The sequence below is a fragment of the Diabrotica virgifera genome, chromosome 7, assembly GCF_917563875.1.
Source record: "Diabrotica virgifera virgifera chromosome 7, PGI_DIABVI_V3a".
Lineage (NCBI taxonomy): Eukaryota > Metazoa > Arthropoda > Insecta > Coleoptera > Chrysomelidae > Diabrotica > Diabrotica virgifera.
This window is the reverse complement of record NC_065449.1, coordinates 162813729-162829081: the sequence shown is the minus strand read 5'-3', so window position 1 is coordinate 162829081 and position 15353 is coordinate 162813729. Positions and strand designations below refer to the sequence as shown.

The following is a 15353-nucleotide window of genomic DNA, read 5'->3' as shown; positions in this document are numbered from 1 at the left end:
ATTGAATACCTTTTGACCTTTCAAATGAGGTAGCACACGACCCGGGTTCCCTATTTAAAAATAAGGGGTGGAGGAAATGGAAAGGAGGGGCTTGACAAATGACAGATGTATGTACCGTAAAAATGCTGCCAAAATAAATACTGCCAAATATCGAGGTGGACTGTTTTCTTTGGCCCACTCTGTATATGTATGTATAAAATGTTCGCACTTTAAATTTTTAGATTCCTAACCTGGTTTAACTTTAAATCAATTATATATATTAATACATATTATGTATAGTATAATATTATGTATAATACATATTATGTATAGTATAATATTATGTATAATACATATTATGTATATTAATAAAAAAACAAATTGGCGGGAAAAGTTTTATTAATAATATTAGAATTAGTATCTATAATTACAATCATTTTTTAAAATTAGAAAATTTAGATATCTTTTTGTCAAGTGCTCTGTGGCAGTTTTTAAAACTTATTTTTCTGTTAATATCCCTCATTCTAATATATGTATGTTCGTGTTCTGCACATGCATATCATCTCAAATGGCATTATAGTCTCGGTTTTAACAAATTACTATAAAACTAATATGTTATATTACCTATAATAGTTTTAAGAATACACAGTTATGCTAATAAACAACAATTTGTAACTAAAATGATATAGAATTACTTCAATCGTTGACAGCTTAATATTTTAAAACCGCCTCAATTTATTCACTTTCAACGCCACCACATACGAAATAATGCATCCAAACAATAAGCAAATATCTATTAGGTTCCCACGTGACGTGCTGCGCGGCCGCACCAAATTTAGCGACGACAATCGGCATACCGGTTCTGTGTATCGTGGATATGTTACTGAATTTTAATATTGCGTGCTGCGAACCGTTTTATAGCTTTTGCGTTAGAAATTACTAATTTTATTTGAAATGATGTCTGTTGGGGCAAAGCGGTCGGAGCAAGACGGGATATTATCCAGCTTGCCCCCTCTCTCCTAAAGTGCAACTATTTTACAGCATTAAAACTTTGTAAGAAGAATCTGACTAAAACTGAAACTAATAAAAAAATCAAAGAAAACTAAAGAAGAAAACGAGATGGACACTGACTCATCAGAAGATGATGAAGGTTGTGGTTGCATCTACTGTGGATACTTATATTTGCAGTCAACTGAAGGATGGGTAGTGTGTATTGTCTGCCATGGATGGGCTCATAGTTTCTGCGCATATGTTAAGGATGAAGACGAAGGTGCTCATATTTGTGAACTCTGAAAACAACAACTCTGAGAACAAAACGGGAATTTCGCACTGATAAGTTAAGTTCTTTATAACCAAATAACTAAGCAATTTGGATTATAAATAAAGTCATTTCTATGAAGCTTAATAGCAAGTGATCCTGTCTGACGTTGTTATTTTTTAATACACAGTTTAGTTTCCTTCCTATGATTTTTTCTTTCTTAAGTATCCCGTTCTGCCCTGGTCTCCTCTGTAGTATACTATATGACTAACACTCCATGTGGGGTTTCGCCGCTTTCACTTTCTAGATCCATTTTACAGGGTGGATCAATCCCCATGATCATTGTATTTGTTCACTAATATGTCTCCATTTCGTCCGGACTATTGCCTTCTCTTTCCATTTAGTAATTCCTGCCCCCCTTAGGTCCTCCTCTACTTCAGTTAACCATTTCGATCTGGGTCGACCACATCTCCTTTTTCCTTCTGGTTGCCACAATACCATAGCTTTTGATACTGATTCTGGTCCTTGTCTCCATATATGACCCAGCCATTTGGTTCTTTGTACTTTTATTTTCTTTACTAAATCTTCACCATTTAATTCTTCTAAAATTTTTTTATTCATTCTCCTTCCATACTCTTGTTCTTCGATTCTCACTGGACCCAGTATTGTCCTTATTATCTCCCGTTCATTTATCCTTAATATTTGTCTTCTTCTTTTGTCATAGTCATCGTTTCTGCTGCATACATCGTTATTGGTCTTATTATTGTTTTATATATATTCATTTTTGTTTGTTTGGTCAATATTTTACCCTTTAGTAGTTTTCTATTTGCTTGGTATACCCGGTTTGTCGCAGTTATTCTTTCTTCGATCTCCGTTTTTCTTTCCCCTTTGTTGGTTATCATAACGCCCAGGTATTTAAATTTCTGTACTTCCTCGAATTTTTTATTTCCTATCCTTATCTCTCCGTTTTGTTCTGCTTTTCCGAGTCTCATTAATTTTGTTTTCTTTTCATTAATTCTTAGTTCCATCTTCTTTCCCTCTTCTTCAATCTCCATTAATAATTTTTTCATGAGTTTTCGTGTTTTTGTTACTATCGCTATATCATCTGCATAGGCGATTAGTTGGTAACCTGATGCTCTTAGGTTTCCCTTGTGAATCTTTCTTAACACAAAATCTACTGTCAGGTTAAATAGTGTTGCTGACAGTGAGTCCTCTTGTCTCACTCCTTTATTTATTTCGAACTCTTCTGTTTCCCCTTTTTGTGTTAGAATACTGATTTTTGATTTGTTCATTGACATTTTTATTATATTTCTTAATTTTTTTACTTACTCCTTGATATTTTAGGGCTTTCATTATTTCCTTTCTCTTTATTGAGTCAAAGGCTTGTTCAAAGTCTATAAATAATATTTCTATTTCATGTTGATGTTCGTGTGCTTTTTCCATGATTTGTTTAATGGTACGTATTGCATCTGTTGTTGATCTGCCTTTTACGAAGCCGCATTGGTATTGTCCTACAATATTTTTTGTTTCATCCGTTAACCTCTTTTGTATTATTGACAATAATATTTTATAGGCAACGTTTAATAGTGTAATACCTCTGTAGTTCATACACTCACGCTGGTCGCCTTTTTTATGGTTCGTTATAATCTGTCCAATTTCCCACTCGTTTGGCATTGTCTCCTCTTTCCATATTTTTTAATCAATTCATGTATTTTTTCATTCAATATGTCCCCTCCGTATTTTATTAGTTCTAGATTTATTCCGTCCTTCCCAGGTGCCTTTCCATTATTCCCCTTCATTATAATGTTTTTTACTTCTTCTAATGTTGGTTCCTGTGTGATCGTTTCTTCTTCGGCCTCGTCTTCTATTTCATCATTTATAACTGGTTCAATTAGTAATTCTTTAAAGTGACTTGTCCATATTTCTTTATATTCTTTCTCTTCCTCTACAAGTGTACTTTGTTTGTTTTTTATTCCTTTTAGTTTACCTTTGTTTACCTTTGAATGTTCTATTGTCTTCTTTTATTTTATTATAGAATTTTTTTGAATTTCTGTTACATTTTTCGTTCTCTATTTCCTGAATCTTTAAATCTATCCATTGTCGTTTTTGTTTTCTGTTTATTTTTTTGCCCTCATTTCTCAGTAATTCGTAGTTTTCTCTGTCTTCTGCCGTGTTCGTTCTTATCCATTTTAATCTCGCTTCCACTTTTTTTTCCATAATTTTTTGACATTCAATATTGTTCCATTCTTTTTTCTTCTCCTTCTTTTTGCCAATTGTTTTTTCTGCTGCTTCCTGTATGGCGTCTTTTATGCAGTTCCACTCCCGTTTCACATCAACATATTCTTGATTGTCATCCATTATTAGATATTTTTCCAGTTCTTCCTGATATTTCCTTCTTACTTGCTCTTCTGTTAGTTCTTTAGTGTCCCATTTCGTTTGTTTGCTTTTATTTTTACTCCTGCATGTTTTTTGCTTTATTTTTGCTGTTACCATGAAATGGTTTGAGTCAGCACAGGCTCCTCTGTAGGATCTTACGTCCTTAATTGATGACTGTCTCCGCGTGTTTATCAAAATATGGTCTATCTGAGATTTAGTTTGCTGATCTGGTGATACCCATGTTATTTTGTGTTTGTTAGAATGTGGGAACTTTGTAGTACTTATGACCATATCTGTTCTTGTTGCTAGGTTGCATAATCGTTGCCCATTGTCATTTGTCCTTTTATGTATTGTGTATCTTCCCGTTACAATTTCTGTGTATTGTTCTTTCCCTATTTGGGCATTGAAGTCTTCCAGTACCATGATTGTGTCCTCTTTGGGTATCTTTTCTATTTCTTCCTCTATATCGTCATACCATTTTTCTTTTTCTTCTCTGTTCGCATTTTCTGTAGGCGCATATACGTTTAGTAGTGACATATTGCTTGGTTTTGCTTCTATGCACAAGTATGTAAGTCTGTTACGTATCGGTCGAAATTGTAGTATTTTTTGCCTTACATCTCCGAGTATCATAAATGCTACTCCATATTGCCCTTGTCTTTCGCTCCCTGAATATCTGAGGCTAACATTTTTGTTTTTTAATTTGCCGCTTCCTTTCCATCTGGTCTCTTGTATGGCACCTACGTTTATTCCGTATCTTTTCAGTTCTCCTGCTATCTCTTCCATTTTTCCTGCAGTTAACATTGTTCTTATATTCCATGTGCATATTTTCATTATTTTTTGTTTTCTTTTTTGTTTCTTTTTCTTTTGATTTCTAATACTATTCCTAACATTATTATTACCACCACCAATCATATGACTATTACAATAATTAATATTTATGTTCCTATTTCTAATCTTATCACTACTTAGATCTATACATTTTTTGTTAGCACACTTCATATAAGCAAGCTAAAAGATTTCATGGTCTGTTGATGACTGGAGCAGTCATATTCAGTGATCAATCAAAATTTTATGTTTGCATGGGGACTTTTGAACAGGTTATAAGGAGTAAGAATGAAGCATTCCATAAAGATTTCCTAAAAAGAACTGTGTGAAGTTTTCCAAATGAATTACGATTTGGGGGTGCATGTCATCAATGGGTGTACAGAATATTTCAGACATGGGATTCAGTGTACGAAGGATAGGGCCATGCAAACTAAATGAGAATTTTCCTGACAATGTTGCCGCTCTTCACGGCAGCGACCATGAAAGGTAGTATTAGATAAGTACTTGTAGAGGATTATCCCTATTAATTGCTGTGGAATACAAAATGAGTCTTTATTTATTTGGCTTTATTTCAGCAAATATGCGAAATATGGTAAACCCGCTTGCAATATACAACCATACTGATTCTAACGTTTGAAACACAGTATAGGAAGATACAAGGTGGTGGAAGGCACAATTTACGCAGCAAAATTATTAAAAAAAATTTTGAAAAATAATCTTTTAGCAAGAGCTCACGACTTGTACCTCTAGAATTTTATATTCTGGCAGGACGGTGCTGCATTACATACAGCAAAACAACTACAGAATGGTTTGGATATAAAAATATTAACACCTTGGCTGCGTTTAAGAGATATTTATAAACTTACATTGAGTGTGTTACTAGGAATATATCCCATAATTGACTATAATCCAACTAATATAATAAGAGGAATAAAGGAACTTGTTAAAAATAACACCATGTCGACAGAGTAGCTTACCTCCGAGGTCCAGATATGTCCTGTAGTGAACCTTTGCCACAGTGTGTTACAACACACAGAGGCGGCTTTACCTATTGTGCAGGGTGTGCGGTGCACACGGGTGCCGGAATGTTGGGGGTGCTGAGCGTCAAAGAGCGGGTCCTTTACTTTGTTTCAACACAAAATATGAAAATTTTTTAATTATGAGGCGGAAGATGAGTCAGTAACTGACGCGAAAATACATTTTAACTTTTACTATTACCTATTAGATACCGCAATTACTAAGTTTGATGAACGCTTCGAACTTTTAAAGCAAAATAATGACACTTTTTCATTCCTTAAAAAATTAAAACACTTGAAGGATTTAGAGTTAGATACAAAAGAGCATATTGTTCTAATTTAGAAAATAAATTGTGTCATGTTGGCTCTTCAGACATAGATAGGTTTGAGCTCTTTAATGAAGTAGAATTATTACCAACCTTTATAGATGATTCTTCTACACCTTTGGATATTTTAAATTTTTCTTCTTTAAGTGCCATCTCCGCGACGGAGGTTGGCAATCATCATAGCTATTTGGATTTTAGAGACGGCTGCTATGAAAAGTTCATTTGATGTACATCCTTACCATTCTCTCAGGTTGCGCAGCCACAATATTCTGCATCTCCCTATGCTTATTTTTCCTTGAATCTTTCCCAGCATAATCAATTGGAGCAAGCTGTATCTCTCTCCACGTGTAATAAGTCCGAGGTATTCCAATTTTCTTGTTTTGATGGTATTTAAGCTTTCCATTTTTTTATTCATCTTTCTCAGAACCTCTTTGTGACGTGTTCTGTTCACGATATTTTCAGAATTCTGTACACCCACAGCTCGAATGATTCTAGTTTTTCATTGATGCAGTATTCAAGGCATTCATTTTAAATTACTTGTATACAAATAAATTACTTTCAGTGTTCCCAAACTTTTCACTGCACTTAGAATTTACTTCACATTGCCAGTGACAGTAGCGCACAGTCAAAGATCATATTCTAAATTAAAAATAATTAAAAATTATCTAAGGTCAACATTGTCGAAAGTAGATTGACAAATTTATCACTAGTAAGTATTGAACATGAAATAAAAATTAAAGTAAGTGATATTATTCAAGATTTTACTAATGCAAAAGCTCGAATGGTATCTCTTTTATAATTAAATGTTGTATTATGTGCCTATGTGCGTCCTGTAATAATTCGTTAATAAATTATTATTTTTTTAAATGATTACAAAGTTGTTCTTTTTTATTCATCTAACCAATTCCTTCCTAAAAGTCCTAAAAGTAGGTTTACTCGTGTACTCAAATCTGTCAAATTTCCTCAACCAATTTTCAACCTTACCTCATAGATAAAAAGTTCATTTTTAATTAAATATTTTTAACAGATTTAGGTAAGTTGTTCCGACGCCGTGAATACCTATTGGCTCTAGACATCATTTAATATTGCACTATTTGCATCTGTATTTTTGTTTACATTATAAGCATACCTAATAACTTCTAATACCCTTTTTTTTGAAAAATGGCTTTGGCAGAGCCAATTAACCAGACTTGTTTGTGATTGATTGCAGATTCATAGTCATAAATTTCTTATAAACATAAGTACATTCTACAATATTATTTTTATAGATACATTGGTACATTGTGTAGCTTTTTTTTTTTATTTTACTGTGTTTTTTTTTAATATATATTTTAATTTGTGCGAAACACTTTTTTTTACTTATTTTATGTTTTTATTTATGTTTCTATTTTTTTTTTCTTTTTTTATTTATTTATTATTTTTTTGGTATTATTTTATTATGTGCTTTTTTTATATATTATTTTTGTTTAATTTTTTCAAACCACATTAACAAATTATGCCTATTATATTACGTTTACAACTTGTATTTACATAATTTAACATGTTTATAAATGAGATGAAGAATTTCCATATCATTTGTAAATATTAAAGTATTAAGGTTTATTGGGAAAAAATATTTTAAATCTTTTAATTTCTTATAAAGGTCGTTTATGTTATTTATGTTTAAATGACATTCTAATATGACATGTGCTAGATCTCCGATTTTGCCACAAGTACAATTGGGAGTATCTGACAAGCCGATTTTATGCATGTAATATGGCGTAAGAGCATGATTGGCTCTCAGCTGATTAATGGTCTTTATAAAATGTCTGTTATATTCTGTGTAAAACCATCTTTTTGAGAATATCCTAGGGTTACAATGAGCAAAATTTGAGCCAGTATTACATTCTCTGTAATGCAATTGCCAATTATTTTTAAGTTTTTGTCTGCTAAAAGTATCAATATCTGAAGCGAGAATTAATAATACTAATAATACTAATACTAATAATACTAATACCCTATGTACTATTTAATACCTGATAGGTACCTATTCCACTATTCCATTTTGACTGCTCGTCTACCAAAGGGCACCAGGGCATCGACTGCACATGGGCACTACATGGGCCAGAAGCGCCTCTGACAACACAGTAGATGCAGCCAACCATTAGTATAATAAAGGTCTATTTGTCTTGTAATGCAGCGAAGGTGTTAACATGTCCCGTTGATGTAAGATGGCATACATGTGAGGCACATGAGTCACATACATGTGACCTTCACCAATTTGTGGATGGTAAGCATGTATGCCATTGATTATACACATTTTTAATGTGTTTTTTTGTCCATTCATAGTATAAGTCTTAGGATCAGACATCCACATACAATGTGTTGAAGTCCTCTCATGGCCTTTGAATAGTCTTCTAGAGCAGTGGTTCCCAACCTTTTATGTGTGGTGACCCATCTTCTGATGTTTTTCAAATTCGCTACCCATCCCTCACCCATGATGTTATATATAGGGTGTCCCAAAAGTAGCGGAACGGTCGAATATTTCGCGAACTAAACATCGGATCGAAAAACTGAAAAATATGTGTTCAATCATTTTCAAAAATCTATCCAATGACACCAAACACCGTCCCCACTACACCACCTGGAGGTGGGGAGGAGAGTAACTTTAAAATCTCAAGTGGAAACCCCCAGTTTTTCTTGCAAATTTGGATTAGTTACGTAAAAGTAGGCAAAACTTTTATTCAAGACATTTTTTCGAACTGTGGATAGATGGCGCTATAATTGGGAAAAACGATTTATCCTGATACCATAGGTAAATTATAGAAACGGTCTAATATCTCCCGAAATACACTTCCAAATGCGAAACCAAAAAACAGATTTTTAATCTTTTTCAAAAACCAATTGAATAACACCAAACATGACCCTCCAACCCATCCCCTACAGATAGGGGTGGGGGGTAACTTTAAAATCTTAAATAGCAACCCCCACTTTTTATTGCAGATTCGGATTCGTCATAAAAAATTTAGCAACATTTATTCGAAACATTTCTTAAAATTTCTGATAGATGGCGCTAATAAATCGTATTTTTCCAATTAAAGCGGCATCTATTAACAATTATAAAAAATGTTTCGAATAAATGTTGCTTAATTTTTCATGACAGATCCGAATCTGTAATAAAAAGTGGGAGTTGTTATTTAAGATTTTAAAGTTATCCCCCACCCCAGGGGGTGGGTTGGAGGGTCACGTTTGGTGTCATTCGAAAGGTTTACGAAAAAGATTAAAAATCTGTTTTTTTAGTTTCTCATTTGGAAGTGTATTTCGTGAGATATTAGACCGTTTCTATAATTTACCTATGGTATCAGGATAAATAGTTTTTCCCAATTATGTAAAAGTTGCTTACTTTTACGTAACGAATTAAAATCTGCAAGAAAAACTGGGGGTTTCCATTTGAGATTTTAAAGTTACCCCCACCCCACCTCCAGGGGGTGTAGTGGGGGTTGGTGTTTGGTGTCATTGGATAGATTTTTGAAAATGATTGAACACATATTTTTCAGTTTTTCGATCCGATGTTTAGTTCGCGAAATATTCAACCCATTCGACTACTTTTGGGACACTTTGTATATTTACGGTATTCAGCTACTGTAAGAGCCACACCGCGACCTACCTGAAATCCGCTCGCGATCCACTAGTGGGTCGCGACCCACCGTTTGGGAAACGCTGTTCTAGAGTCTAGACTTTAATGTTATTGAGACATTGTGAAATAAGAGAAAGAAGAATTAGAAGAAGAATCTTAGTCTACAAGGTGATATTGATCGCCTATCTAACTGGTGTATGCAAAATGGTATGTGTTTGAATGCATCCAAATGCCATATTCTTCGTTTCCACCGAACTCATCATCCAATCATCTTCGAATATAGTATAAATAATCTGACGTTACATTCTGCCTCTGAAACTAGGGATCTAGGTGTGATCCTTGACTCCGCCCTTAGCTATAAATCACACATTTACAGTACAATACAGAAGTCTATGAAGATGCTTGGCTTTATAAAAAGAACCACTAGAGACTTTACAAACATCTCAGCTATTAAATCTCTTTATTTCTCCCTGGTTAGATCTCATTTCGATTACTGTTCCACAATTTGGTCCCCCTATTACTTTACTCATAAACTGAAGATTGAGGCTGTCCAACACAATTTTCTGAGATATACTGCCAGTAAGTTGCATGTATACTATGACTATTCTGTATTAGAGCGCATACTGAACTTACCTCCTCTTGAGGTATGCAGAAAACAAAGAGACTTAATTATTTTATTTAAAATTATCAACGGGCTGTGTAACTGCCCCGAACTTCTCTCCAAAATATCTCTATTTGTCCCCAGTCGTTCGACTAGGCAGGTGCAAACCTTTTATGTCTCTTTTCATAGATTCAATTATTCTTACAACACATTTATTCCTAGAACTCTTCGATTAGCTAACTCATTAAATAACCTCGAAATTTTTAATATATCAGTTTCCCGCTTTAAAAACCTAATTTCTTCCCTAACTTTTTAACTTTTTAATATTTTCGGCCAGAGCTTTTGTATTGTGATTAGTGTTACATGACCTGTATGTATTAGATAACTTAAAACCGTTATACCTTACAACATTTCCGAATTGATTTAGGTGATATCTTTTGTTTGTAATTGTACTGACCTAATGTTATCTTATTCTTTTTTTTTTTCTTTTTTGTAACTGTATTACTCATACGAGTTATTTTTTCTCAAACCACTTGGTTATATGTTATATTACGATAGTTTATGTTATATAATTGGTTAACATTAATGTTATATAATTGTATAATTATGTTATATAATTTAGAACACTGTAATAGCTATTTGTATAACAAGGGAGGAAAGTGTAACTTTTCCTCCCGAGAATGAAGTTTACTGCCCGACGCGTAGCGGAGGGCAGTAATCATTCAAGGGAGGAAAAGGCACTTTACTCCCATGTTATACATATGGTTTTTCCACCTTCCTCAAATAACAAGTCATTTTGTCATTTTTACTTAATTTATTTATGTAACTAACCAACAAAATTTATTAGAACTAAAACAACAAGTAGGTACAATATAACTGTCAGCTGTCAAATATAAGTCAAATTATTAATGTAAACATTGTTAAATAAAAATAACAATTTACTGTTTTTTACCATTCTGCAAAATACAGGATGTTTTATAAATAAACGTTAAAATGTATAGATACTCCGTAATAGAAAATAGATATTATACAGGGCGTCAATAAGTTATATTTCATGAATGAAATATTATGACGTCACTTTTACTTTTCCTCCCTAGGGAGGAAAAATATTTTCCTCCCTAGGGAGGAAAAGTACAACTTTGCTCCCTACAATCAGGTCCGGAAAAGTATACTTTCGGTAGAGGTAGGTGGAAAAATTTATATCGGAATAGGGCTTGCCCGTGAATAAATAAATAAATAAATAAATAAATAAATAAAAGAATTGCATAATGATACCCAGAGAACCTTCACCAACTTGAAGAAAAATTAGGTGAATTATGGGATAGTTTACACCCTGACTTGTGTCAATGCCTAGTAAGAACAATGTCAGACAGAATTGCTGTGGCTGTAAAGGTGCACAGTAGTAATTTCTTGAATTCTACGAACATTTAGTTGCCACGATATGTTACGTTTTCATTTAGTTTTTGACCAACACTGCAATTCAGTTTATAGAAACCAAGCCATTTCCATATTTTATTAATAACGGTACATTTTAATGTATTTTTGATCTCGTTCTTTAATTCAATAAGCAAGGTTGTGATTGTTGAAATTTTCGTTTATCTGAACATTTAGTTGTTAGGGCTTGTATTCCCACTCTGTATTATTAACCTGATCAAGTACATTAGAAAGTAAAATTTACTTATGGAGTTGTTTGCATCCCTTTAGTTTACTGAGGTACCAACAACTGTAATAATAAGAAAACCTCATACAACCCTGTATAAAAAAAATTAAAATAAGCTTATATCTATAGAAAGGTTCAATATTCCAATTTTTTAGAGAATTGTGGTTATAAACATTTCCAAAAAAAAAAGTTAGAATTCAAAAATTATTGTTTAACCATCAACCTAAAAAATAGTGCTTTTTGCCTGAATATGATTTAAATTTAGCGCCTCAAGAAATGGCAATACTTCAATGCACAAACCTTCATCCTCGAGTTCAGTCAGCGGTTCCCAAACATGCGAGACGTCCAGTGCTACAGACAAAAAAGGGAGAATTAATCCTAGCACCAGGGCCTATGTCAAGACATACCTTCATCTGTATAGTAATCAAGGCTTAAAAAATCGTCTGGCCGATATAAATGTTGGCACTTTTTCCATTTGTTTTTAACTTCTTGCAATGTTCTTTTCTCAAGACTAACAGAATTGACCTCTTTTGTTACTTCCAACCAAGCCTTGTGCCGTGCACTTTTGTTGGCCGCCTTTTTGGAGTATTCTCCATATAAAGTTTCATAATAGTAGCCCACTGTTTGAACTAAAACTTCCACTTCATCCTGCGAAAAATTACTTTTTCTCTGTTTCCTTAGTACACTTTCGGCCATTTTGATACAAGACTTAGCACTACTACATAAACACTGACAGTTCTCAACGATAAACACGAAAATAACATTTGTTAGACTCGATAATTAGTATAACGTAGAAATATATCACATATTATAGGAAAATAACAGAGAATAATAATGTATTATACGTGCTAGGCTAGCCCCGAGTCTAGTCGTTAATGAAGCACGGAGGTTCTAAAACAATCGTAAAAGAGCAATTGATGTAATCATTTTTCTATTAATCAATAAAAATAACTACACACGAAAACGTGGTCTAGTTAACCGGCAAACTTCGCAAGAGCATAATAAATATTACTGACCCATACAACCGGTAACATAAACAGGCAAAAAACACGAATTTAGGGTAATATAGACATAGACATTGGAGATAACCTTACCACAGCTGGAATGTGCACAACACTTAGTATTAAATTAAATCAGTGTCTAAATTAAATCTATAATTCATACATCTCCTCTGATACTATAGCTGATCATGTCTACATAATCAGTAAAAGTTTATTTACAACTTTAGCTAAAAACAATTGTCACAACAGTTTACTGATTTACCCGTCGGCCTCGGAAATGCAAGTAGGGGAACTCGTTCAAAGAAGGCCACTTTTGTTTTGGCTTGCAACAAACAAGTTCTCAAATCATAACTACTAGTTAATCACCTAAAGAAGTGAATATTGTCTTTACATTATTTATGAAATAATGAAGTGGACGACTGTACTAGACTGGTCTTGTGAGAATCATATTGGGACTAATGTAGATTTGAGACGGAAAATTTGACAGATAATATCAGCGCTGCTCAAAATGTTGGATCCAAATATGGAGGAAGAGAAAGTCGATAAGTTGGCTTTGTATTCACATCGAAAAATAACAAAAGAAGTTTTTCTTAAATTATTATACATAAATATTTGATTTCATATTTACAACAGATACAAGGGACGATATCAAAACATATGTAGTTAAACAAAATGGCATAAAATACATTTAAATCAAAGAAATGATCTTAATTCAGTTTTAATTAAGTATCAAATTCCTAATAATTATTTTGTCTATTTGTCATACTATCATAATTGTTGCGACTAAGGACGTTATCATGGACTGAGTATAAAACTCTTTATGCTGTCTACGTCTATTAATAAGACATGGACATGGTAGGATAGATTATCAAAATCATATCAAAACATCACCTGTAATAATAGTACTATTGTAAGTACAATATTATGAACAGGTTGAAATGTCAAATGGTATTTTCTTTTATACAAGAATTTGTTTATTTGTGTTCCATGTATCATAAAACTCCTCTAGGATGAGCAGGATATGTGACTAGATTCAGACAGAAACAGATTCAGATATAGTAGGGGAGCGAAGTATGCTAAATGTGCAGTCACTCGAGCGCTTTGGGGACCTATTGGGTTGTGATTATTAGGTCCTAAAACCAAAAAAAAGTTTTTAGTGGGGACTTTCCATTTTTAATTTAATTTTTCATTTCTAACAATAATTTTTTCCGGTTATAGCGCCATCTATCCATAATTTGAAAAAATGTTACGAATAAAAGTTGCTTATTTTTACATAATGAATGCAAATCTGGAATAAAGTAACCCACCTCCGTGGGGGTCGCGAATTATTCGCTTTTACTTTTTTGTGAAACTTTTTAACTCGCCCATTTCCTTACGCCCCACTCAAATCGTCAGATTTTTGAAATATACATACACTGTTTTGCATGTCCTTAACTTACGTTATCTTAATCTGACAATTTCGAGTTTTTTTAATAATAGATTTTTTTTTCGGGCCCCCTTTAACGAACTCCCCTGTGTTAAGAGCTAATATAAGGTAGAGGTACATCTGCAGGGCACCAGGTTTCTCCCCATATGATAATCTGACGCGCTCGAGTAACTGCAAAAATCCCCGCTTGGGCTCCCCTACCAATAGGTATACAGGGCACAGGGTTTATAGATATATACTTATGCTTGTATTTATAGACGAGTCTCAAGAACTCAAGAGCTCGTCGAGTCTTGAGACCGACCTTGAATAAAAGTTGTATTTAGTTTACACACAAATTTTATTCAAGGTCGGTCTCGAGACCCGACGAGGTCTTGAGACTCGACGAAGCAAAATGTATAGAAGATCAAAACTTGATAAAGGCGGTAACACCAACACCGCTGATCATAATACCAAAAAAACATCACATTTGTTAATAGGGCTTTTCATTCCCAGTCATTTGTTTCGAACTTGTGTCAATAATGTCGTATAATCCGTGTATATTAATATTATACACAGATTAATGACAATCGATGAAAAGCCCTATTATAATAAACGTTAATAAATTTTTTTTTATTTAATTGTGGCTTATTTCAAATCTAAATAGTTAATCATAAAAATGCCACAAGCAAATAGCTTCAGAACAACATTACATTTATTTCAATTATAACATAACACAAGTTAACAATTATTATCCCAATCGTCCGAAACATATACATACCAACAATGAAACATATAAGTAGGTAGTTTTTGTTTATAGTGTTATAATAAAATTGTATTCATAGTTAGTATCAATATTCGTAGACTTAACAAGTCAATACAAACCTGGCAGGTGTATTTGTCTCTCTTCCTCCTGCTCGTCAATAACTAAGTTCAAAAAATTATGAAAATCCACAGGTTCAGGTTCGAGATCAAAAATTTTATTTCTTGCTATGGCTAAAGATTGTGAATTAGAAACGTGATTATGGGGTATATTTAAATAAGGTATTCCTGCAGAGGTGGTTGATATGCTACCCTGCAAATAAAATGTTACTACATAGATATTTAAATACTGTTAATAAATTCCTAAAATCTCAAGTTTTCAAGGGCTATTAACAAATTAAAATTTGAACTTTATAGCTTCTCCAAATATTTTTATAAATTAAAAAATGGTTATAGGTATTTAGAAAAAATACATAATAGAGCTATATAAGTATATAATAATAATTATTCATTATTTATCGAAGTTTCTTG

At 33.1% G+C, this 15353-nt stretch overlaps 1 protein-coding gene across 5 annotated transcripts in view; it reads right to left on the bottom strand.

Moving 5' to 3' along the window:
* The window catches only part of LOC114335421 (microtubule-associated protein 1B), a 90003-nt gene that overhangs the window by 73695 nt on the left and 955 nt on the right, over nucleotides 1-15353 (bottom strand). Inside the window, exons 1-2 of one of the 5 annotated variants that reach the window (XM_028285656.2) lie at nucleotides 12065-12541; nucleotides 11958-12008 (exon numbers count right to left, since the gene is read on the bottom strand). In XM_028285656.2, coding sequence (XP_028141457.2) covers nucleotides 11958-12008; nucleotides 12065-12353 — 340 coding nt within the window. In that variant the 5' untranslated portion in view covers nucleotides 12354-12541. Of the gene's footprint in view, nucleotides 1-11957; nucleotides 12009-12064; nucleotides 12542-12751; nucleotides 13090-14945; nucleotides 15136-15353 lie in introns of those variants that run through there. The other 4 variants (XM_050657253.1, XM_028285657.2, XM_028285658.2 and 1 more) reach the window with 4 other exon arrangements.